Here is a 22,823-nt window from a genome sequence, read left to right as displayed (position 1 = left end):
ACTAGGGTCCATTGTCCCTTATATTTCCAATTATAGCCACTGTTCCATCCGATGTAGGACAATTAGGGTGTCACGGTAACAACCAATGATCTGATTGTGATTAATTTGAATGCCAAGATACTGCCCAACTAGTCATAGAAAGGAGATTGCTTAGAGTTTCTAAGAGCCGGTAGGTATTTTGACTAGCTTCTAATTACACACATTAGATAACGATTTCGCCTGATTAGGCTTCTTATAAATTAGGACAATAAGGATATCACAGCTACAACCTCATTTGCTTCAAACTACATGACTAACTAGAACTGAATAGCTAACACAATACAGGACTCATAATACCCGATTATTGCAGATTAGGTGAATTACTTAGGGGAATAAACCACAGGATCAACCTAATCACAGCCTAGGTGCGCATGACCTTCTTCTCGATAAGCCAACTGAGTTCAAAGCAATGACAGAGTAAGCTCATGGATCACAATTAGTGGCCACTCAATTTCACAGACTAAAGGTACCAATTGTAATACATAAGCTTACAACTAAACTTGGATTTGGTTTATACTGCACAGCTGACTTCAATTTGACTTGCAGATCATTTAACACTATTCCGCAATAACATTTATGCTTAGCTGTAAAATAACATCTCTAGCATGTAAACAGTAGAAGAAAAGAATCTAACCCCAATTGAAGGAAGAGATGTAGCAGCTTTCGTGGGAAGCCCAAAGCCTTTTTTCTCAACTGGAGCCTTTTTATATGAACCAAAAATAACAGGAACTAGAAGAACACCCCGTTTAAGCAATTCAGTTCGGAATCTCTCAGCCTTCTCAATTGCTCTAGTCACAGACTCCTTCGTCCCTGCCAGAATAACCTAAAATACTGCTCACGGTAAAGCTTGTAAATTGACTGCATTAACATATGCAATAGGGAGAATAAAAAGTAAAAAAAAAAAAAACCAAATCACAGCCCAATATATTACAGAGATACTTACATCTATAGCCAATAGAAACTATTTTTACATATATATCCTATCAAAATCTGAATCTCCATATACGCCCTTTCAAAACTGACTTTATTAAATATATACCCACAAACATACAAATACAACACTCTTGACGGCACTTTTCTAAACGACACTAATTTCACCTGTGAACCACATGATTCTCCTACTTCAGGGTATTTTTGTAAAAGAAATGCAACTCATAAATGAAATTTTCAACTTTTATTAGGAGCACACATATAATAGATGTTTTTGCAGGGATACATATGTAAAAGCCCCTATATACTAACAGAATAAAAAATTTGATTCCAAATGAAGAACAAGAATATGACTAACAAATCCGTTTCAAGCCAACTAGACACTCAAAAAGAAAGAGGAGAATAATACTAACTGGCCTAGCAGTGTCGCGGAGTTGCACGAGTTCAACAATACGATTGGTTGAAAGGCGCAAAGGCAATCTGGAGAGAGTTTCATCACGCGATATCTGAGCGAGCTGCTCCTCTTCTTTCTTGTTGTCCCAAATAAACAATGCCACAAGAACAATAATGCCTACAAAGTGCTAATTCAAAAGCTTGATTAATTTAAGAAATATATAGTTGGCGCACAGACGAACTTTGAAATGAAAATCGAAGTCTGTAGAAAACGGTAAATTTCAGAAAATGAGTTGAAGGCAGGGAATTAAGTGCCGCCCCGTACGGCATGGGGCGTGCCGTAAGGGGGCACGGTACAGGGGGGATATCGCACCCCCCCGAGTCTTGCGGCACGCAACAACGTGCCGCTCGAGACAAAGCGGCATGCTGGTGCGTGCCGCCGACACGTACCGGCGTGCCGACCTCTTTTTTTTTTTTTTTTTTTTTTTTTTTTTTGGTTTTTTTTTTTTTTTTGGTTTTTGGCTTTTTTTTTTTGTTCTCTGGGATACAGAGCCCCCCGGGCCACCTATATTGCATTTTTTTTCACTTTTCTCTTATTTTTTTGACACCGTGATGTCTTTTTGTCAACTTTTTTTTTTGCTTTTTAGCTTTTGGCTTTTTTTTTGCCTTTTGGCCTTTTTTTTTTGGCTTTTTCTTTTTACTTTTGTTAAATTAAAAATTTCTTTTTACTTTTGTTAAATTTGTCGCTTCCACCACAGACATCTATTTTGTTTTCACAAAATATTTTGTCAAAATTTGTCGTACCGCGAAACTTTCGGTGAATTAGGGGAACAAAAATCGATCTCCTAAACAATTTTTGATCAAATATTTTTTAAAAGAAGAAAAAAGAAAAAAAAATATGGATGTAATTGCGGTACTATTTTAGTTGTTCTAGTCATTATATACTTCCTAATCAAATCAATATTTAGATCTTGAAATGTTTTTAGAAAAAATAAAAATTTCTATCATTTTATCTGTTATAATTTTTTTAATTCTAAAAAAAATAATAACAAAAGAATTTTCAAATGTTACGGCATGTATAGTTGTACTTTTCAAATAAAAACAAAAAAAAATAAAAGAATTTTAATTTCTATTCTACATCAGGTATAGTTGTACTTTATATACAAAATGGTTACATGCATGTTAATTGATGAGTATAGTAAGCTATACATGACAAATATTAATAATTATTTGCCTAAATCTTTCAAAATAATATTATAAAAACATATTGGAACAAAAAAAACTTAAATAAGTCCGTGCCAAAGCGTGCCAGTAGGAGGTCATGCGTATCCATCGGCACGCACGCGTACCACGTGTCGGCACGGAAGCGTGCCCGTGCCGTACCGTGCCAGGGAAAGAGCGGCACGCCCCCGTGCCACGGCACTTTAAACCTTGGTTGAAGGTTCGACTGTATAAAAATAACTGGATCACATATTTTAGGAAGATTAAGGCCTGACCATGCAGAATAAAGGAAACTGCATATGGAAAAGGATGAAAGTTAAATGGAGGGATGCAAAGTGCAAGTGTACTGTATCAATTTCATTAGACATTTTGAAAAATTACTTGTGCACACGGTTATGTCTGTAGTGTACCTATATTAAGCAGAAAAAATTAATAAACTACATAAACTAAAAAGACAAGAAAGTACACAAGAATGCTATATGGAAAACCTTCCATTGAAAAACTTCAGAAAAAGTTGAGAACAGTATGCTCCATCTGAGTGACACCACATGAAAAGGTATGAGGAATTTAACTCAAACAGTACTTGGCACCGATTCATCTACTTAAAAGACACCATTACACCATCCTCACACACATTGACCATGGTTTGCTTCTCCTTTTAACTTAATGGCCCTGTTTCCAAATATCATTCTACTCTTCTTATAAATCCCTCTGCCACCACCGCAATTAGTTTGGTTGTTTATTGGTTAACAATTTGCTTTAGTGTATGCTTTTTCCTTTTGGTTACCTACATTAGGATTGATAGAAAATTAATCAAAGTAGATTCTGGTGTTCAGTTCAACAGTTACAACCAGTTTGGGCTCAAGCAATCACGCCATACACACACTGTGTTCAGTTCACTAGATACAACCAGTTTGGGCTCAAGCAATCACGCCATACACACTATGTGTAAGAAACGATATTATGTAGTATCTTGATTAGTCCAACCAAATCTTGAGCAATCACCTATGGCTCAACACTTCGGCATATAGTTGTGTTATTCTTGATCAATCCGCATAACACCTGAGTCGATTGATATTTAATTAGAAACTTAATAACACCTGAGTCGATTGATATTTAATTAGAAACTTAATAACTACTGATGCACGGTGCAATTCTAGAGTTTCCCAAGCATTAGGGTTCCGGCACCTTCGTCATCAACATGAATCCACTATAGAACAATTTAAACTCAACAAATACTTGCTAAGCTCAGAATCTAACAGTGCTCAAAAAGACTTGAAAAAATGGCATCAGATATATTAAAAAATAAAAGTGGAAAAGTAGGAAGGATAAACTGACAAAATGCATGCCAAAATTGAACTTTGTGAAGGTAGTTTACATGGATAACAATCACGTTAAAACAGGAAAGTGTTCAAAGGACTATCTTGAATAGGTCAAAAAAAAAAGGAAAAACAATCAGAAAAATATAAGAACGTATTTATCAAATACGAGTAGAAGCTAACTGTTTCAGCAACATTGAAATTAAGTTGCAATTGCAAAAAAATCTGAAATTTCAACTTATATTGAAAAAGCATGAAATGTTATAAAAAAGCATTGAATAGTTAATCCACAGCAAATATATCATTTACCTCCTATGTTGATGGCCGCATTAGCAGCAGTCTCCCATATATCAGGAGCACCATCACCACCTTGTATTGCACGTATTAATCTGGGAATGGTAAAGAACATTGAAATTCCAGCTGCAGCAGAAAGTGCCACATAAAAGAATCTTCTCACCCCACGGAATGGTGCTTGAACTTCACTGATAAGTTTGAGGTCTCTTCGAAAGCTAGAACCTATATCTTCGCCACCAAGCCTAGCCTACAAATCAACACAAAGAGAATTACATTCTGGCAATAAATTACAGATGAAGCAACCAAATAAGTCAATAAAAGAATACAAACTTCAAATTGAAATAAAAACGGTGCATACACATACCTCCTCTTGCAGTTCCTTGAATTCTGGCAAGGCTCTGAATGAGGCCAAGTCAGGGTCATTCAATATTGTACTGAATTTGAGGTTGTAATCACGTAAAGCTGTTCGTAAACATTCTGCAGCTTTCGTTCCTTCCCCTCTGCCTCAAAAATAACACTAAAAATGAAAAGAATTCTCTGATTGCAACACAAATGCATAGGCGCTTAACAGCCATCCACATAAAATCTCCTAATCAAAACAAAACAACAAACATGAAGTATAATTTTAAGAGAAGTGCTACTTGTACACCCAAAAGTGGGGTGTGAATCTTATACCCACTAATACCGGATCCTGATTAATTCAATTTCGGTGATTAAATAGTTTCGGAAACTACTTATCTTTTCGAGTTTGAACTCGGGAAGACATTTCATGTGTGAAATTGAGTCCAAATTCAACCAAATCTGACGTGTAATTAATGGCCATGCCCCAAGCGTGCGACTAAGATTTGGGATCAGCAGGACGCTAACAGAGGTTTTTGCAAGTCTGAACATAGGTTTTCGTGAGTCTTAAATCTTTGGCACGACATTTGGGGTGAAAAGGTTGATCAAATTTGGAATTCAAACATATGGGCATGATCTGCCTCGCCCTGGTCAATAGTGAACCACATAAAGTTAGCATGTTTTGGTTTATGTTACAACTTATATCGGTCGTAGCAAATAACGATGCACTTAATACATAATTCGCCATATTCTAGCTCTGTTGTGTGAATTGAAACGAACAGAAAAGCTTTCGGTGCATGCTGCGGGTGTTGGACTCGGTACAGTAAAATCTGGATACAATTAGTGACATAAAAGGCCACACAGGGACTAATGTAAATAGCAATTTTTGGTTCCAGGGACTGTTTTGTAAAAAAGTCATAACTTTTTATCTATAGGTGTAACGCACTGGACCTTTACAAATTGCGAGGTTCGAGTGTTTGATCAGTGTTCCGAGTTTTTTCAGATATTCTGAAGGGTCGTTGACAGTGTTCCGACCAATGGCTCGTATCCCGAGAATTGTAGTATTTAAAGTAGCGCTAAGGTCGCTAAAATGATGGACTTAGGCTGCTCTCGGTTGCTTTTTTCGAGATTGTGTACCGGTACACCTTGATGGTTGTACCGGTACAGAAAGTGTACCGGTGATAACTCGATGGTTGTACCGGTACAGATAGGTTTTTCTGCCAACCCGAGCCTCGGGTTCGCGCGTACACTGCGTTTGTACCGGTACACTTTCCCGTGTACCGGTACACTTTGCAGAAAAGGCTGATTTTGTGAAGGGGTGTATTTGCTATTGTTGCAAACTTTATATAACCCACCCCAGCCCCCTTGAGAGCCCTTTTGAGCCCTATTTCGTGGAGAACTCAGGTGAGGACTTCTCCCTTGGATTTTTACCCCATTTTGCTTGGTTTATATGGTTTGATCTCTCTTTTCCCCTTCTCCTTGCTTCATGTTGGGTTTCCTCCTTTGGAGAAGCTTAGAGATTTTTGTTGGAGCTTGTTTGGAGGGAGAACTTCAGCCCTAGCACCTTTCTAGCTAGGTTTGGGACTTCAAGAAAGGTGAGTAAACTTGATCTCTCCTTTAGATCATGTTTTTGTAAATTCTATTTGTTGAAACCCTAGATTTGAGATTTAGGGTTAGAAATAGGGATTTTTTATTAGAGGCTTTTGGAACCTAATTGATGGGCTTAGAACCTTTGTTTAGGTTGGTTTTAAAGGACTCTAACTCCCATTTGGAGATCAAGAGAGTTTTCTTCGCATACGGTGAGTTTTTTTCACCTTTGCTTGAGTTGCTTAATGTTTGAGCAATTGATTGTTCGTAACGTTCGTGTATCCCTCCTTTTGTTACCTTTAGGGTACTAGGAGAGTAGTGGACACCTTCGTCGGCGCAAACGAAGGGTTTCGAGAAGTCACGGTGGATTTGACTTCATTGGAACAGGAGAAATCTTCTCCTAAGTGGTTAAAAGTTGTTGTTTTATCGAAATGCATGCATATTCATGCTAGATAGAATATTTTATGAATTTTAGAATACTTAAAATGCATGCGCTATGTTTTATGAAAAATTGACTCTATGTAGTAGAGGGCTAAGTGTATTACTCATGCATATGATTAGTATTCTATTTTGTAAGTTGGAATATGTCCCATGTGTTGGAAATGGTTAGAACTAAGTGCTCTGGGACACCAAACTCATGTTGAACACATTGGACAAAAGTGCCATAAAGGGGCACCCAAACTAGTAAACAGTTGAACTGCAACATAGTGACATATTGATAGGCCATTGTGATATCGACTATATTCCATGTTTTAGACATGATGACATAGTGATAGGCCATTGAGGTATTTGCTACATTCCATATTTTAGACATGATGACTTGAGACTTGAGACGGACTTTTACGCTTGCTTGCCATTGTGCTCATTCGCACATGCTTGTGAGGGTCGCTCCCCACAAGCCGGCACTCCGGAGATAGCCATCGCAACACATGCTCGCCCGTGCCGGATTGGGCGCCGAAATGGGATGCCGTGGGGGAGGCTCATTCTTAGAGTGGGGATGTTAACTACCACAGGGCCATTAGGCACGGCGCAGGCCGGACTACCTACGGGTAGGTCCTACAGAATTGGGATTCTAGTAACAAAACATACCAAGTGGACATTGACTAGAATAGTAAATGTAAGGAAGTGAATTCTCGAAATCCGAGAGTTGGACTTCGTCCAGGATCGACTAATTGTCGAGCGAGTAGGCTTCGGAGAAGCTAGAGATGTCCAAAACACAAAAAGTTCCACGAGAGCGAATAGTGCAAGATCTGCACTTGGCAGATTCTGCTCTCGGGAACCGGTCCCTGGCAGGAGGGACCGGTTCCCGTAAGCAGGGATTCTGGCAGAAAAAGGGGTCTGTGCAGAGTTTGCTCTCGGGGACCGGTCCCTGGCAAGGAAGGACCAGTCCCCGTAGCTGGGGTTGCGGCGGACGCGCAATGCAACCGGTCCCCCGACCTAGGGACCGGTTCCCGTGAGCGCAACCCTGGCTGAAGGCTCTCGAGGACCGGTCCCTCATCGGGAGGACCAGTCCCTCCGCGCGAAAACTGCAAAGGCAGTATAGGTAGAGAGATGCAAAGTGGAGGGGTTTGGCTATAATTGTTACATTAGATGGAGAGTATTAGAGAGAAAAGCTCTCTCTCTTTCTCTCATCTATCCCTAAGACACTCCTCACTCTTTCTCTCTCTCTCTCTCTAAGCTCTCTTTCTCTCCCTCTCTTGAAGCAAAGTAGAAGGAGAAGGAAAAGGAAGGAGAAGAAGAAGGAGATCAAGGAGAAGGCCTTGAACACCTCCATCTCCCTCTCCTCTTCCCTTTAGAGCTAGCACTAAAGGTAAGCTCTAAACCCTAATGGTAGAACTTAGGGTTTTGGGGTTTTTGGCTTTTGAGATGAGGTCAAATGGACCTCTAGCACCCTTAATGATGGATTAAAGCTAGAATCTAGGATTCTATGGTGCTAATAGCATGATGTTAACCCTAAGGCACCCAAAATTGGGGATTTTAGAAAATGATGGAATTGATTTCATTTGAGGGCATCTAAACCTAATTGGTGGGTGTCTAAACGCGTTGGCGAAGTCGGAATTACGATTCGTCAAGCGAATAAAAAGATATGGACAAAATGATACTAAATAAGCTTCGTTTCAAGTTTAGTGTTTATACTACACTAGTCAATGCCACTCTACTAGGCTATGTCTAAGTTTAGTGTCTCTACTACACTAGTCAAATGCCCCTCTACTAGGCTATGTCCAAGTTCATCACTTTTGCCACTATAGGATTCTTGTCTCAAGACCCAATCCTCATGCCTCCCTAGTCCAAGTGTTAAGCCCATACCGCTATACTACTAAGTAAGCATGCAAGGAATGGAAATATACTTCTACTAATCCTATAATGCACAATCAACATATGATGAATAAAATTAACTAAGACATAAAGAGAAATCCGGATGCTTCGGAATGACACCCCCCACCTCTTGAGGGTACAAGGGTTCTAGAAATGCCCTCGAACGGACTTTACGACGACCTCTCGGCTTCCTTAGGTCGAAACGAAGTTTGGTCGGCCTTGTTTTGCCGATATCTTTTCTTCCACTTGGCGAATCAAAAATCCGACTTCGCCTCCGCGTTTCGTTACCTAGCAATTGGGTTTACATGGTCTCAAATGAGATCAATCTCATACTTTACCAAAAACCCTATTTTGGAGCCCTAGGGTTTCCATCTTGCCATTTGTACTTTAGAACCCTAACTCTAGCTTTAATCCACCAACAATGGTGCTAGGGGTCCATTTGACCCCAATTCCAAGGCTCAAAACCCAAAAACCCTAAGTTTCATAAGCTAGGGTTTAGTAGCTTACCTCTAGAGCTACTCCAATGGTGAGGAGAGGAAGAGGAAGATGCTCCAAGCCCCCTTGAGCTTGATCTCCTCCTTCTCCTTCCTTTTCCTTCTTTTCTTCTCCTTCTTTTTCTTCCTTCTCCTTCTCTTTTCTTTCTAGAGAGAGAGAGAGAGAAAAGAGTGTGAGGGAGAGAGTGAAATGAGGGTTGGAGAGAGAAAGGGGGCCTACATACCCCCCAAATGTAACAATATCCAAACAAACCCCTCAACTTTCATCTCTATGCACAGCCCTTACTGGGCATTTTTCGCCCAGAGGGACCGGTCTCCCCGACCTGGGACCGGTCCCCGAGAGCCTTCAACTCGGGTCACGCATTCGGGTACCGGTCCGGTCCCCGGGAGACCGGTTCCCTCCTGAGATACCGGTTCCCGAGAGTTGGGATTTCGGGACTTAGCCAAATTTTGGCTTTTCTCGCTGGGTTCGCGTTCGGGGACCGGTCTCTCCCTGCCAGGGACCGATTGCCTCAAGGATCCCCGCAACCACCAGCCGATGGGACCGGTCCCTCCCTGCCAAGGACCGATCCCCGAGAGCAATTTTGTTCCTGTGCAGGTTTTGCACTATATGCTCTCGTGGACTCGTTTCCAATGCACTTTTGGTGATTTTGTCATCTCTGGCTTTTCCAAAGCACACCAACACGACCCTTGGTCGATTTCGCATGAAGTCTAACTCTCGTATTTCGAGAATTCACTTCCTTACAGAACCCAAGCGGATCGCCAAGGATTGATTGAACAAGAGTTCAGCATCGCTAATTGAACATTGCTTATTGGACATTATGGTTGGACATGATAGCATAGTAGTTGACATTTCACTATATGATACATGCATGCATGATACATGACTTTGGGCATAGTAGCATAATTTTTCTATTATGTCATTTACAACTTTGATATCTATCTATCTATCTATCTACCTGCTTTTGTCCACTCGGACCTAGTGGGGAGATCGGCGGAGTCGGTGGCCGAACCCACTGGGAACTACGGAAGATAGTTCTCACCCCACTCTATTTCCAGTGGTAGGTTCAGGGCTGCAGAGAGAGGACCGCGGCAAGGGCATCGCGCCCGAGCAGTAGTATGTAGTAGCTTTCCTTTTGCATTAGCACACCTATATATTTGAGAGAGATTCATGTAGGTGAGGACTTGGAGAGCTATGTATTTTGATGACATTACTAGACATGTTTTCGTTTTGGGAAAAATGTAAATGTAAGAGAATGGATGCAATTAATGTAATAGTTAGTAAGTTCTCTCTTTATTTCACTTGTGTATCTTGTGGATTACTTGTTCTTTGTTGTTGGCACTGTTTGTGCCCTGTTGATCGTGTATGTATGAATTTATTTATCCTGAGCAAATTCTTGTACATGATCAGATTGTGAGCCTTGGGCGGGCAGGAGAGTTGCTGCCCGTTCGGCGTCCGTTCGCTGCGCCCGAACCGTGCCAAATTGGTAGGGGTTCGGGGCGGGGGCGTGACAGTAAACAATGACATCTTACTGACTACATTGTGGATATTATGTTGGTTGTATATCATGCTTATACATGTTAGAAAAGCATCATACTTGTGCAAATTCATGCTAAGTAGAGATATCATGGTTTAGTAAGTATTCATGTTTAAATATTTGTCATTCATAATGCTTATTCATTCTTACTTACCTGCTTAGTTTTCGGGCCTAGTGGCGCATTGCACTGAAGTCAGTAATTACCCACTGGGAACTATTATTTAATAGTTCTCACGCCCCCTGTTTTATGGTTTTCTTTCAGAGCCTTCAGCACCGGTGGAGGCACAGGATCGCGGCAAAGGGGTCGCGTAGCTAGTTAGCGAGGACCTACTTTCTGCTTAGGTGGTTTTCTCTCTTCTGTTTTTGTAGAGAGAGTGAGAGTTGTATCCATATATAGAGACCACCTATGATGTACTTTTGACTCTTGTATTCGGATTTTCATATGTACTACTTATGGTTTATTTTTAGTGGATTTTAGCCTTTTGCTTATTCCTCTATTGTAGAATCTAGTTGTACTTTACTCTGATACTCCTAGATGTTCTTCTTCACTTGCTTTATTTATCGTTTTATATTAGACGCCTTATATGTTTTAAACGTATGGCGGGTCTGGACACGTGCCAGGCAGGCTTCTGCTGGGTCCCGGGGCGTGACAATAGGTCGAAATGTAATATACCGAACTTTTATAGTTATAAAGTTTCAGTGGATATTAGCTTGAAAAGCTATTTAAAATAGTTTCGGTGAAGTTCGGAAAGCATTCGAGTGTTTTCAGTGCGAGTTGGGCACAAAAACGAAACTCGGAAAGCTATATTGGACTTTGGCCTAAATCCGGCAAAGTACAAGTGAGAAGATGGTTTAAACATGCTCAAAAATGTGTTTTGAGGGTTTTGGAATGGTTAGAAATGGATTGGAGGCTCAAGAAGCGAAAACGAAGCATTTCGGAGAAATGCAGTTTTTCGGGCTGGGGGATCGTGACCCCGCACGTGCGGATAGCCCAGAATGAGGGCATTTTGGTAATTATTGATGGAAGGGCTTTATATGGGACTCCTCCTTCCTCCCTCAGCCAAAACACACACACACATCTATTGAAGAGAGAGAAAGAGAGAAAAAACCAAGCTCTCTCTCTCCCTCAATCTTTTTCTCCCTCAATCTCTTCTCCCTCTCTTTGGATCTCTCCCAAAGTTGGGGTTTTGGCAGAGAGCGAGCTTGGGAACGCATTGGGAGCGACGGATCGAGCCCTCGAGCGCTTGGTGGCTCGGCGTGCTTCCGACTCGAGGTTCGCATTTAGTTAAAGTTTGGGATTTTGGTTAAATCCTTTATGAATGATATTCTAGAGATCCCTAGACTATTCTAAGCTAGCTAAACATGTTGCTCCATGAATTTTGGGGTATTTGGAGAAATGGGAAAAGCTAGGATTTAGAATTGGGGGTTTTGGAGTTTAAGGGTTTTGAACCTAATCGATCTCCTAATTCTCTAATTGAAGGATTGAGGAGAGCCCCAGACAACTCTAGGTTGGAAACCGGTGAGCGTTCAGTGGTCGATTGCGAGTTCGAGCCGAACCGGGCGACGTGTGCCGCGAAAGCCCGATTGCAAGTGTCTACAAGCAATCGAAAAGTATTGCAAGGTGGGTTGTGCTTCACCGAAGTGATTAGGTCACTTCCATGCCAAAAAGTGAAGTATGGTTGATTATTGATACATGTAATGGTAGTTTAATTGTAATTATGAATGCATGAGATAGATGCTATGCATTGACTACCATTGGATAAGAAACATAGGCATGTGGACATATAGGCTATGTATATATTTATGCCTAGATGTGAATGTTGAGCTTGGGTCGATAAACTCTAGGAAAAGTAGAGAACTCGACAAGTGTGGCATGAAAACTATGAATTCTAGGTGCGGACAACTAGGATAACAAATAGCATGAGTGGCATCGAACCTAGTGTCATTAAACATAGGTTGGACGTGAACCTAGAGTCGGGTGAACCTAGGTGAAAGAATATTGGACCTAGTGTTGTTGAACCTAGGCTATGGAACAGTGAACCTAGAGTCGAGTGAATCTAGGTGGAAATGACATGGAACCTAGTATGGTTAAACCTAGATTGTGAATTATAGTGGTGGAGTGGCCACTAGGATATGCATGAGTCGAACCTAGAGAGGTTGACATTATAGGGTATGAGACTAACCCTTGAGACATAGAAAGTGGATTCCGAAATCCCAGGACTTGTGGATCTCGATAGTTCTTGGCCGCGGATGCATGTGGCATGTTCCTCTGCCACCGGAAGAACTTCGAGGATTGTGGTTATGAAAGAATCTTCTAGCGCTAGGGTGTATGTGGCATGTTCCTCTCCCTATCGGAGATCTCGGCTGCAGGTGTATGCGGCATATTCCTCTCCCACCGAGGGATCCCTGCCCACGGGTGTACGTAGTGCTTCGCAACCCGTTGGGCGATGTGGTTTGTAGATTGAAGGCTGAAGTGTACGGCAGGTTCCTCTCCTCAGGCCTAGATGTGCGCGGTATTCCGCGGAGGATTGACTCGAGACCGAGTCGGGTGGCATAGTTGGCTAAGGTAAAGGAAACCTTAGGAGCTAGTTGGATGAGCTATGGATAGTGAGATAGAAAGTAGAAAAGGTAGACCTACTTGCATGATTTCATTATCGCATATGTGAGGCAATAGCATGATTTCTTTCTTGTATAAAGATATCTGTATATTTGTTGGACTAACATGTTGTGTTGCCTCCTTTGGACCTGGTGGATCGTGCTCTTCCCTTGGGTGACCGTACCGACTGGGAACTATTTATATAGTTCTCACCCCACGTTTTTCAGGTCTACATGCGAGCAGCGCGGCGGTGTGAGGAAAGGGTGTAGCTCACTAGATAGCGCCGTACCACTGAGACCAGAGATAGCAGTACCCTGAGTCGACATAGCTTAGGGTATAGGGAAAGAAAGTGAGAGAAACAATTGTAATGATGGATTGTGCTTGAAAGCTAAACGAAAAAATGTAAAATGCATGTTATATTGAGACGAATGCTTGTAATAGCGCGGCAGTTATGTTTTTGGTAACCTTCTTATGCAATCCATGTATTAAATTGATTTCTGGTTGGAACCTCTTGTATTGTATGGTTACGACGCCTTGGACGTATAGGGGAAACTCTGTCCATTCGGCGGTCTGTCGGCGCGCTCGAATCCGACCAAATTGACGGGTCTCAAGGTGTGACACGGAATCACGTGATTCAGGCACGGTTAAACTCGTCTCGAAAATTCGGATGAGACCATGGGGTCTAATCGTCAAACCTGCAATATATTCGGCATAATTTTAATAAGTAAATTAATCGGTAAGAGGATTTCTCAAAAAATAATTTTATTTGTCTTCTTGTCGTTCTAAGTGCTAGGTTAGCTGAGAAACTACGATCCTAGAATGTAAAGAGTTTTTGGGCACTAATAGAGGCACGTAATACTTGCTTCTCTACAAACGATAGAACATGTGCGGATCGGAATGGGTTTGAGGCACAATTTTTGTTTATTTTGATTACTAGTTGGTAATATATACTAGTATGTAATTGTTTATTAGCTGTTACGGCATGATTATTCTTACAATTTATCATTATTTATTGCTTAAATGGCATACTATTGCGGTCAGATATATCGGAGCATAGCTTATTTTGTACACGGTTCCAGATGAGGAACGGCGAGTAATAGTAGCTCTCGAGAATAAAGTGCCGGAGTGGAGGAGCTCCAAATTATATATTGTTGTAGTTAAAAATTTAGAATTGTGGCATATCCTTTAAAAGTAGTTTTCATCCTAAGCATTGTGCTCACTTTTATAGTTTAGTGCTTTGGTATTGAGTGTCGGGATGCATGAGATGATCAACGGCTGAGGACTCGTAGATACATTTCTACTACGGACACTTAGTCGCTTTTCTCTCTTTTTTTTCAATTTGGACGCTAGATGAAACGATTTATTTATCCTTGCTTATAGTTCAACAATTCGTAGTTACTACTAAGTCTCTTTTAAATCAACAAACAATTTTATTTGTACTTAAATTAAGAATGTTGGCTTTGATTCTATTTAAGGCCTTCTGTTTTCAAAGAGTTCTCCTTTCGAATTCATGGTCAGCTGTTGCAGTTCAGATCCAAGTAGTCGAATCGGAGGCATGACACCCATTCATCCAAGGGTTTGAGGACTGGAAAGACTAGTGTGGAAAAACTGGCCTTTGGATGGGGAGGGTGTAAGATTTTTTCACTGACTTTTTGGGTGTACAAATGGCATTGCTCAAATTTTAATCTGTAACCACTAAAGGAAAAGAGCAATACAAAAAATGTATCTTAGAAACTCCTTTGTCCACAGTAGGAAGCTTAACAAAAGAATATGTTCCCTCTTAAATAATGGTTGTCCTGATATAGTAAACAATAGTCTACATCTTAAAAGCTCACCTCCTTAGCTTGACTTCATATTCACTAAATAATGCAAACATATCAGAGCAAAGAAAAGGACACAAAGGGGGTTCACCTTATAACATATAGCAAAGGAGCATAGAGGAGAGAGATTTTAGAAACAAACGCAATACAACAAAATGAAAAGCAGAATGCTGGAGTTTTAACTGCAACATTGGTTAATGTCGTAAGAAAAGGATGCTCAAATCACTTTCACATCATCAACACACTTCAGAAGTTCCTATCTTGTAAACTCAATGTGAATGATAAATATGAAGAACACTTTGGAACAAGAAAGGATAAAAATAAACCATGTTCTTACTATAAGAACCAGCTCCATAAATCCTGATAGTGCATGCCATGCAATATATTAGGTATAATGTAGACCCAGAGATAGGTATTAGGACTAACGCCTCCAAAGGTTGCTTTTAGGTAGGAGGAAGCCACCCATCTTTGTTAACAAAGAAATCTTCTTAAACAATGTAGAAGTATGAAAAAATTTTCATCATTGATAAGAGAAACAGCACCTTCTATCCATCCTTAGGAAGAAGTGTTCTTCTACAAAGTAGAAGTATAAAAAAAAAACTCTTTATTGATCTAATAACTTGATGCTACAAAAAAACAGTGCCTTACATACACCTTGGATGGCTTCTACTCTAGTTAAAATTTCTAATGTGATAAGGTCAATAATAAGGAAAGGTTAACCTCTTATTAAGTCTAAAAATAGTACTTAAAGATGGATTCAAAGTATGAAATAAATATCCAAATCTAAAAAGAAAACTGCTTGCGCATCTGGGTAAGGTTTAGATCTGTGATGATCATAAAAATAGAGTGCCATAATGTTCACACTAGTAATTCAGGTCCTCAATAACACAAAATAACGAAAATGTTTTGTTTGTAAAGTAAAAGCAGAACATCTCTTTTCCTTCACAACACCATGTGCCCTATGAAGCAACGATACTTCAAATTTCATGTCACTCCCGTATCGGACACATATCGGTTTGCCTATACACGCCTGATACTGCCCAATACATGTTTGATACAAGATTGAAGTATCCGACATTTTTAAAAAATATTAAAAAAAAATAGTTACGGCTCAAACGCAGTAGGGATACGGCCAAGTTCGGGTACGGCTCAGATACCAGGGGGATACGACCGAGTTCTTTTTTGGTCTAAAATAATCTAAACTCAAAATTTTTCGAAAAGCCCACATCCTAACCCATTAGAAATAAGCAAAAGAGTGAGAAAAATGTCAATCTCTCTTCAATTCATCATTTTTCTTTTTTTTTTTTGCTTTTGGATGGTGGAAAGCGCTCTCTCTCATTCTATCTTCACATAGTATTAAGCTATGGTTCAGGCCGTTATAGTTATGCGTTTACTTTATTTTATCTACTTTGTCAACCTAGCACTAATTAACAAGGGTCATAGAGAATGATTTTTTTTCTACTTCTATTAAAGTGTTAGCATATTTTCTTTTATTACTATTTTTATAATAAAATCTAATACTATTTGAAAAAAAACATATATGATGAATGATTTAATTACCTAGTTTGTGCAACTAAATATCTATTGTTATCATTTGATCAAGTTGAATGATAGTTGGTTGATAGTTTTTGAATTATTATTTCATATGATTGATTATCTTATCCTAATGAACAAATCTAATACAATTGTACAAGCTAATGTATATCAACATATATTTCTTAATATAATCCAGATATCATGATTGTCCTCAATATATCATTACATATAATCAACATATATCTAAATATATTTAAAATAATATTTTATTCAACTACAGCCAACATTTCATATTCCTAGGGTTTTTAGAAATTGCCATATCACGGTATCTGTATCTGTGCAACATAGAATGTGCCAAATCTCAAACATTCATTTACATCTTTTTCTAAGATATTTATTACTTAGCAAATAACATTGCATGTCAACAAGATTATATAAAGCATCGCTGTAGTGCATGAAAAGCTACAAAGACTAACTACTTGTGACTTTTGGACATTGAGAGAAATTTTAATAGCAAGCTCAAGCATTTTATAACATATTAGACTTGAAAAACACCCTCACCTATATGCATGGCAGCAAGATTTGTTATGCAGGGCAGCTTGTACTTCTATGGGATTTGGAATTTATACATGAAAAACTAAGTCTAACTACTTGTGACTTCGGGATGATGAGAGAGAAATTTTAATAGCAACCTCAAGCATTTTATAACATAATATACTTGAAAAACACCCTCACCTATATGCATGGCAGCAAGCTTTGTTATACAGTGCTGCTTGTGCTTCAATTGGATTTGGATCCAAAGCAAGAGCAGTTTCAAACTGTAAGAGAGCATCCTTCACCTATTAAATATTCAAAATGACCATGGTTAAATGTTAAAATAAAATTAATGAGTTCGGTGTTTGTTTTAGTGGAGCTATCATGGATATCACAAACCATCAGGTTAATGCAAGAAAGTGGTATCAAACAAATAAAAGCAAAAGATAGATGCATTTCTCTAACTTTTCTTAATAATCAAATCAAGGCCTTTTTTCTCCACAAAAGCTCACACAACTATCTCTCACCTAAATCCACATAATCATGGTCTTTTTGCTCACATAGAAGGATTTAAGTGCATCGGTATGGTCCATGCCCACCATGCCATGCCGTATCAACAAGGTTGTGGCAGTGGCACCATATAATCCCGTGCCAATGGCACAACTCAAAACCCTCTTTTTTTGAAATTAGCAAGTATTTTACATTAATAAAATGCAAAAGATTTAATAAAGATATATAATAAGCAACTAGAATATATTGGTGCCAAAGAAAATATATATTTCATGCCATAATGTGTTGGCGCATAGATTTAAAAAAAAAAAACGACAACACACCGGCATAACACGGCACTTACCGCGTCGTATCATGCCAGCAAGTGCTCAGTTCGACACCGAGCCATGGCACTTAAATCCTTGGTCACATGCACAAAACAAACATACACATTGCACAAGAAAAGTGGTCAAATCAACAGGAAAAAACAACCAAATTTATGAGGCAAAGGTTGGCTAGTAGTTTATACTTCTATCAGATCTTACACCCATCTGATTGGCAACTAGTTTCTACTTCTATGAGATCTCACATCCATCTTCTATTTAGTAAGTAGACCATCAATTCTTTCCAAGTTTATTCTATGCAAGAATCATTTTCTCTTTCTTTCTTAAGGGTGCAATAATCATTATTATTCTTCTTCCCCAAGGATTCTTCTAACAGATGCTAAACCTTTTCCTTTTCTAAAATAGACATTAATTTAACGGTTAATTTCATACAGATCCCTGCAAACATAGTGAATTGCAAATATATCCCTACAAAGTTCAACTTTCATATGTTGTCCCTACAGAAGTCCTGATGTTTTCAAATATGTCCCTGCCATTAGGATCCGTTAGAAAAAATTAGTTAACCATAGGTAAAATACTTAACCCTAGTTAGTTAATGAGGTGAATTAACCTCTTTACCCATCTTCAATTAACAGTTGGGACTTTTGGAAGGACATTTATAATGGCAAAAAGGTCATTTCACTTATAAAATAAACAATATTTTAATGGCAACAAACCAGAGAGATATATTTGAAAATATTAGGACTTTTGTAGGGACAATATATGAAAGTTGAACTTTGTAGGAATATATTTGTAATTCACTATGTTTGCAGGGACCTGTACGAAATTAACCCTTAATTTAATTAGACTGTTAACATCATTATAAACCAATCATGGCAGGATGGTTTATAATATGGCATTCAATAACTGATAAATCTAAGCAATTTCTAGCACCAATGAAAGCGGACGAGTTTGACAACCAGCCCACTACTTTTAGGTCCAAAAATGCCTTCACAATTGAGATATGTGTGTCAGTATAAAAAGTATAGTTCCAAACTTCACAAAATATTTATGCTTGGAACAAAAGAATGATGTCAATACTCTTCAAAGGCTCTTGTATAAGTTGTATAAACATTTTTCAAGGACCCTCTAAGAATTACCAGCTTGTAAGTTGTTATATTGTCTAACATATGTAATGCTTCCAATACTTTCAAAAAGCAGTTTGTTTATTAGTACTTACTAACCTAGATCATTGTAAAGCACATTCTTATGTGCTTTTACAAAAAAAAAAAAAAAAAAAAAAAAAAAGAAAGAAAAAATCATTCACCCTACCACTTATATAAAAAAAAAAATCAACCACTCCACCACTTATGCTTCCACATATCCTATAAAGATCAACATGAAATTTATTGTCAAAGGTTGCTATATTAGTACTAAGTGATAAAATTTAGCTTTTGTATAGTCATCAATACCATCACCTTGGAGCTTTCTAGCTCAAGGCCAAGTGCTGCAATAGAAAACCTCACAAGCTATGCTATGTCTGTTCCTTCCTAGCATCAAATTATGGATGCCTCCTGTAATTCTACAATATGTAATTCTAGAGCTACTCATTGCTCATTCATAAAGCAATTTAGACACCAGGAACAACGTGGGGACCAGCCTTCACCTTGACCACAACTCCTATCATCTTTTATGGATAAGAAGCGCTACCATCGCGGAGGATTCAGTAATCTCTCCTAAATATTCAGAAGCCACTATAATGTTTAAATGTTATCTTCTCGAGTTGCTAGAAAAATTAGCAAGAAGATTCACACCTCTAGTGGATGGAAATGGGTTCAAATATTTTCAACTGCACCTTGTGGCAGAGAATACTCTTGTAGATTTATAACACGTAGAAATTTGTTGAATTATGAATTTGTAACTATCATGTAAATATCTACCATACCCACTTATTATTATGTGTTTGAAAGTGTTAAACAATGGGAGACAACCATTCTTCTCCAAAAACTTAACCTATCAGAGAATGGTATTCAACACTACTCTACACGTCTATGCGAGAACTGAACTCAAGATCTCTTGCTCCAATACCATGTTAACTAATGTGAAACAACCATTGTTCCCCATAAGCGTAAAGTGTCAGAGAACGGTGCATTTGACATCTATCTATATTCAACCAAAAGGCATCATATAACATTCTATTTATTGAGAAAAGGAACAGCCACATTGGTAAAATTTTGCACCACTATTGAAGTAAATAAATCGTCCAACAAACTAGGCCACTTGATTTTGCACCACCATTGAAGCATAAATCTTCTAAATATGTTACTTAAGTAATAGCACAAAGCATCACTACCAATTTGCCATAGACCACTCATTTCTAAACTGAAAATGGGAAGGAACCATATAAGAACTATCCAAATCAAAATTCATAGATTCGAATGGTCCTATGAACTGAACGAAGGGTTTCGTCTTCTTACCCTTCCTTTGGAGAAGAGGGAGAGGCCCAAGTTAACGCATGATTCCGCGCTTTGCACGGAGTGTTCCGAGGAGGGAGACGAAGAAGAAGAAGAAGAAGAAGAAGAAGAAGAGGCCATGAACACACGGCGAGCTTTTAGGGATCTGAGATGGGTTTTCAGGGAAGAAAAGGGCCTATGGTTTGGAGAGAAGAGGAGATGCGGCGGGGTAGTTAGAGTCGCCATGGCCATGGATCGAGGTTGTGGCGGAGGAGGAGGGGGAGGAGGAGGAGAGAAAAATGGCGAAGTTGGGGAAGTTTGCGAAGAGAGGCGCCTGTTTCTTCCGCTATCCGGGACCAGGGGGACTAGTCTTCGTGGACCTGGTCCTGTAGACCGGACCAATAGAAATGTAAGTTATCGCCTGGTTCACCACTTCAATGGTGGACCAATGGTAGGGCTCGGGATGGATTTTCAAAGATCCGGACCCGAATCCAAACTCGAAATTGAACCCGAAACCGATGGATTTTAAAAATCTATATCCAAACCTGAACCTGAATCCAAAACTAACCGTCATTGAATGCATATGGTGGGGAGATGATCTTAAAAAAAAAAAAAAAAAGAAAAGAGAGTAAAGAAAATGGCAAAAGATATGTAATATACCGAAACCCAGTTGAGTATATCGAACTTTAGCCAAATTGATTAAAGTGTTCGAAAGAAATAGTTGAACAAGTTCCATTTAGCACTCCAACAATGTTGGAAGGGTTAAAAGTGAGTTCTAAATAAGTTAGAAAGGTTTTAGTATTGCTCGACGCGAATTGGAGTCGAAACGATGCGAAAATTTAAGTCTGGAATTTTTGTTACCGGTATTGCATTAAGCTTGTACCGGTACCAGACAGCTGACCGAGAGAAGCAGCTCTCGAGTTCGAAAAAATTCAGCTGTTGAACTGGTGACACCCTTGGTGTGTACCAGTACCAAGTGTAAAACCCAAAAAAACAGCTCTCGGGTTTGGCTGTTGCGCGATCGTGTTACCGGTGACAAACTGAGCTTGTACCGGAACTAAATGGACCTCGCAGCAGATTTTGGTCTGCTACAAATATGAAAAGATGGAGGGTCTTTTTGCAATTTGGCAACACATATAAGACCCCACACACCCCTTGTCACACCCCAACCCCCGCCAATTTGGTCGGGTTCGGGTCACGTCAACAGACGCCGAACGGACAGAGCCTCCCCTGTCCACCCAAGGCTCTAACAACATGTATAAATAAGCAATCAACAAGAGATTTGCATATATGATACAAGGCTTGCACGAGGGCAAGCAACAATGAAAGCGAAAGCTCTAAGCTAATTAAGCAACATACATGATATTTGATTAGTATTTAAACCAAATTCAAGTAAATCTATTACATTCTTGCATCATATCTTTTTACATTTAGTCATCCACCAAATACATGATTGTTTACACTTGTCATTCCTAAATCAACAAAATAAAGTTGATACATGTATAACAAAAGGGAATGACTACAAAATGTATAAGGTCCCGGTGGCCGCTACCTACGGCGCCAAACCCTTGCCTCGGTCCTCCGCCGCCCCGCTCGTGCTAGGACCTGTAGGGTTAGTGGTGTGAGAACTAAACAAAGTTCCCAGTGGGCTCGGCAACCGACCTCGCCGACTTACCCACTAGGTCCATCCAGGCATAAGTATTACAAAGGAAAAGAGAGGTAACCAATGCTAATGCATCTAATACCATGCCTGCAAAAGAATGTCAGTGGATATATATACTCGATGCAATAATAGAAAATGCATGCATGCTCAAATCACAAAGAAGCATCGGCTCTTATCCAATCTTACCGGTTAACCTTGTTAACCCCAATAACTCACCATTCAAAATCCCTTAATAGCGGGGGACTCGAACCTCCCTAGGGACCGTCAACTGGTGGGACTTTACCACGCCCAGTGGTGACCAACTCCGGAGCGCACCGCTCGAGGGGGAGCGACCTCCCTCAAGCCAAGACGAAATGTGAGTATCGATCTAATCCTCAACTTGAGGACTCATAGCCACTAGTCACAATGCCAATGTCACGATAGGTCTCTACCTATTCATTCTTGCCACTCTCAAGGCTTTACCTTTGACGATGTCATAATTGGTTAAACTATGTTTAACGGTTCATCTCTCAATGCCAATCTTGTTTCTATGTCAATGTCACCATTGTTTTCTATTGTCCAAGTCCAACCTCACATTCACACAACTTGAGGGTCCGATCACACATGTCCAATTTGGTTCTATCATCCGCTATGTTCAACTACGTTAGAAGCATTTAAATGAAGTCAAACCAAGTTCCACATGTATCTACCCTACTATGCATGAATGGGTATATAAATAAACATGTATGCTCAAGAATAGAGATAACAGACATAGAAGGGAATCCAACATTTCCGGCGTGCACCCCCCACCTCTATTGGTCGTGTGGGTGTAGAATATTAAGGCCCCCGCACTTTACGAAAGCCGATTCCGCGCCCTATAATCAAAATAGTGCCATATTAGGCCTTTTTGTACGTGAACTATACTCTATCATTTTCGCAATGTTAAACGAAGTTGTCCCA

At 39.5% G+C, this 22,823-nt stretch overlaps 1 protein-coding gene across 3 annotated transcripts in view; it reads right to left on the bottom strand.

Moving 5' to 3' along the window:
* The window catches only part of LOC109728022 (protein LOW PSII ACCUMULATION 1, chloroplastic), a 48,584-nt gene extending 28,035 nt beyond the window's left edge, over positions 1-20,549 (bottom strand). Inside the window, exons 1-6 of one of the 3 annotated variants that reach the window (XM_020258282.1) lie at positions 20,246-20,549; positions 17,158-17,261; positions 4,561-4,696; positions 4,212-4,443; positions 1,383-1,540; positions 674-862 (exon numbers count right to left, since the gene is read on the bottom strand). In XM_020258282.1, coding sequence (XP_020113871.1) covers positions 674-862; positions 1,383-1,540; positions 4,212-4,443; positions 4,561-4,696; positions 17,158-17,261; positions 20,246-20,473 — 1,047 coding nt within the window. In that variant the 5' untranslated portion in view covers positions 20,474-20,549. Of the gene's footprint in view, positions 1-673; positions 863-1,382; positions 1,541-4,211; positions 4,444-4,560; positions 4,697-13,531; positions 13,762-17,157; positions 17,262-20,245 lie in introns of those variants that run through there. The other 2 variants (XM_020258281.1, XM_020258283.1) reach the window with 2 other exon arrangements.

The sequence above is a fragment of the Ananas comosus genome, linkage group 23 (assembly GCF_001540865.1).
Source record: "Ananas comosus cultivar F153 linkage group 23, ASM154086v1, whole genome shotgun sequence".
Taxonomy (NCBI): Eukaryota; Viridiplantae; Streptophyta; class Magnoliopsida; order Poales; family Bromeliaceae; genus Ananas; species Ananas comosus.
Note: the sequence above shows the minus strand (reverse complement) of the source record. Positions and strands in the feature narration are given on the sequence as shown.